Source organism: Ipomoea triloba, chromosome 6, assembly GCF_003576645.1.
Source record: "Ipomoea triloba cultivar NCNSP0323 chromosome 6, ASM357664v1".
Taxonomy (NCBI): domain Eukaryota; kingdom Viridiplantae; phylum Streptophyta; class Magnoliopsida; order Solanales; family Convolvulaceae; genus Ipomoea; species Ipomoea triloba.
In genome coordinates, this window is record NC_044921.1 from 24,780,933 (window position 1) to 24,784,460 (window position 3,528).

The following is a 3,528-nucleotide window of genomic DNA, read 5'->3' on the forward strand; positions in this document are numbered from 1 at the left end:
TGCTTGGGGTTCAATTGAGATGGGTAAAAGATGTCACTTAATTAATAAGGATAAAGATGAAAAAAATAAATTAAAAGCTACTCACTTATTTTTGAAATGTAACATTTAAAAATTTATTTTGGAAACTCTTAGCAAATAGAGCCCACATGAAGTCGAACAAATGTAGTTTTAGGCATGAGAAAGTATTTGAACTATTTTGGATATATATTGTTTACATATGAAAATGGAATAATCCTTTAAGTTCTTCGGCCCGATATAGTTTGGGTTGGGTTGAATGTTAATTATTGGGCCAGACTCTTACTCAGTCTATGCTATAATTATTAATTAATGCTAAAACAGGCGCAAATAAAATAAGAAAATGGCTAGGTGCCAATTTCATACGAGAATAATTGTTGTTCTCCAAACCAGAACCAAATATTAAGAGAGTACACATATCACAAGGAAGACGGGCAGACATTACACAAACACTAGTAGTAGTAGTCACGGTGGGAACAGAAAGCAAACAAACATAGACAGATAGGCAAGCTAGGAAATGAGAAGGGGCAAAGCACTCTAGCAGTAGTCTTCATCATCGCCATCATCTCCTTCGTCCATCTCAGCACCAACCTCCTCATAGTCTTTCTCCAGGGCAGCAAGATCCTCACGAGCTTCACTGAATTCTCCTTCCTCCATACCCTCACCAACATACCAGTGCACGAAAGCACGCTTGCAGTACATGAGGTCGAACTTATGGTCAATGCGAGAGAACACCTCCGCAACGCTGGTGGAGTTGGAGATCATGCAAACAGCCCTCTGCACCTTGGCAAGATCGCCTCCGGGAACGACAGTTGGTGGCTGGTAGTTGATACCGCACTTGAATCCAGTTGGGCACCAATCCACAAACTGGATGGTACGCTTGGTCTTGATGGTAGCCACAGCAGCGTTCACGTCCTTGGGCACCACATCACCACGGAACATCAGGCAGCATGCCATGTATTTGCCGTGGCGAGGGTCGCACTTGACCATCATAGATGATGGCTCAAAAGCACTGTTGGTGATCTCAGCAACAGAGAGTTGTTCATGGTAGGCTTTCTCAGCTGATATGACAGGGGCATATGAGGAAAGCATGAAATGAATCCTTGGGTAGGGCACAAGGTTGGTCTGGAATTCATTCACATCAACATTGAGGGCACCATCAAACCTGAGAGAGGCAGTCAATGAAGAGATAACCTGCACGAGAAACAGAAGCATAGATTAGCATCAGTGCCATCGTCTAAAACTGATAGATATTGTGCCGAGGGCTGCTCAATATACCTGTGAAATAAGGCGGTTAAGGTTGTGATAGGTTGGGCGCTCAATGTCAAGGGAGCGGCGGCAGATGTCATAAATGGCCTCATTGTCAAGAAGAACTGCCACATCAGTGTGCTCGAGAAGGGAATGGGTTGACAGGACACTGTTGTATGGCTCAACAACAGAGGTTGAAACCTGGGGTGAAGGGTAAATGGTGAAACCAAGTTTTGATTTCTTTCCATAGTCAACAGAGAGACGCTCAAGCAGAAGAGATCCCAGGCCTGAACCAGTGCCTCCACCCACAGCATTGAAGACAAGAAATCCTTGAAGACCAGTGCAGTTGTCAGCAAGTTTACGGATCCTATCCAAGCAAAGATCAACAATCTCCTTCCCAACTGCACACATACCAAGCAGACAGAGAACAGTTCATTTATAAGAATTCTGTTTAGACTAATAAAACATAAACCAAATATACAATAGAGTAGATATTTACTTGTGTAATGGCCTCGGGCAAAGTTGTTGGCGGCATCTTCCTTGCCACTGATCAGTTGCTCAGGGTGAAACAATTGTCTGTATGGTCCGGTCCTCACCTCATCAATGACAGTGGGTTCCAGATCAACAAACACAGCACGAGGAACGTGCTTTCCGGCTCCAGTTTCACTGAAGAAGGTGTTGAATGCATCATCACCTCCTCCAACTGTCTTGTCAGAAGGCATCTGGCCATCAGGCTGTGGAAAACATATGAAACAAATTCATTCAGTAACAAACACTCTATTCAAGCTTCATTGCAGATCTACTCAATTAACAACCAATTTGGAGCTGTCAGTGACCACCATATGCAACATACAACAAAATTGCAGATCTAACTTCAAGTATCGATAAACTAAATAAACGCCAGGAAGATCTACACAAAATAACAGCAATTTGTTTCAAATCAGGCGGATGGATTAATATACATTCAATTCAACTATGATAAACGCAATTATCATAGAAATGTAAGCTGAAATTAGTATAAAATTAAACCTACACGTACATAATACTCATTCAGACAGATCTACAGAAATCAGCAAAAGATAACTTAAGCCTACACGTAAATAATACTAATCCACACAGATCTACAGAAATCAGCAAAAGATTCAAATAGATCTACATAAATACACTACATATACGTATACGGGAACAGTAATCTAGCACAGATCTATGCAAATGCTACACTGTAAGCTAAAACGCATGTCCGCAGTAAGAGAGAAACAGAAATGTAGATACCTGAATGCCGTGCTCGAGGCAGTAAAGTTCCCAGCAAGCATTTCCGACCTGAATACCGGCCTGACCAATGTGGATTGAAATGCACTCTCTCATTTTCGCAAAACTTGAATTCGGAGAACAAACAAACAAACTGGAAGAGAAAAAGGAGGAGAGAAAGCTAGAGATTCGAAGGAACGGCGTTTATCAAGACGCCTTTCCAACTATAGATTTTCAGATCTGCTCTAACCTCTGGTTCTCGCGGTTGCTTATATAGAACAAAAGAGGATGAAGATGATATCTTCTCGGTCGCAATTAACCATGGTTAGGTAACCGTGGTTACTTTTCAACGGCAACCAATCAATAGCATCATATCTTTAAGTCTTGTCGATCGCGAATTAACGATGGTTAGTTAACCGTGGTTACATCTCCTCCCTCCAATTCACACCTATTAACTTGAGTTTCAAAATTCAAAATTCAAAATTCGAAATTTTAAAATAAATCAGCAAGAATTTAGGAGGGTGCAATAATATTCATACAAATTCATATAGTTCCAAATGTAATAATTCCGAAAATAACTAAATAGATAGGTACCCTATTTCGGCAATATCAATGTTTTGTACACTTGAATTGAGATTCTAATTGTTTCAATTATGTTAGTCTCAATTAAATAAGGAAAAACGTATAAATAAGTCCTCGAACATTACATAGAAGTCAATTAGGCTTCTAAAGTAACAATTAAACCCATCAACATTGTATCTTGATGCAATAAAGTCTGAAAATCGGTTAGTAACATGTTATCGCATACCACTAGGGTTCCCGCAACTTCTGGCGATATTTTCGACAACAAAAATGATCAGCGATAATTGCCATGGAAATTGAGAAAGAAGGCAGCCCAGATGGTCGTCTTCATAATGAGAAGGCGACCATTTAGATTGCTTTCTATGAATCTCGGGTGAGGTGAAGGAGATCCTTCATCACCATTTTTCTTGATTTCCATGGTGACATTTGGTGAAC

General features: G+C 40.6%; 1 protein-coding gene across 1 annotated transcript; it reads right to left on the minus strand.

Annotated features, from left to right (window-relative positions):
- Positions 1-346: 346 nt before the first annotated feature.
- Positions 347-2,765, minus strand: LOC116021992 (tubulin alpha-4 chain). Its single transcript, XM_031262530.1, has 4 exons — positions 2,536-2,765; positions 1,763-1,997; positions 1,294-1,664; positions 347-1,209 (listed from the first exon to the last, which is right to left on the minus strand). Exons 1-4 carry the CDS (start codon positions 2,626-2,628, stop codon positions 553-555), a joined length of 1,356 nt encoding a protein of 451 aa, XP_031118390.1. The 5' UTR covers positions 2,629-2,765; the 3' UTR covers positions 347-552.
- Between the last annotated feature and the right edge of the window lie 763 nt (positions 2,766-3,528).

Coding starts and splice junctions, on each gene's coding strand:
- LOC116021992 (XM_031262530.1), bottom strand. CDS start 2,628: ATGAGAGAGTGCATTTCAATCCACATTGGTCAGGCCGGTATTCAGGTC. Junction 1,998..2,535: donor GCCTCGAGCACGGCATTCAG/GTATCTACATTT, acceptor TGTTTTCCACAG/CCTGATGGCCAGATGCCTTC. Junction 1,210..1,293: donor TTAACCGCCTTATTTCACAG/GTATATTGAGCA, acceptor TTTCTCGTGCAG/GTTATCTCTTCATTGACTGC.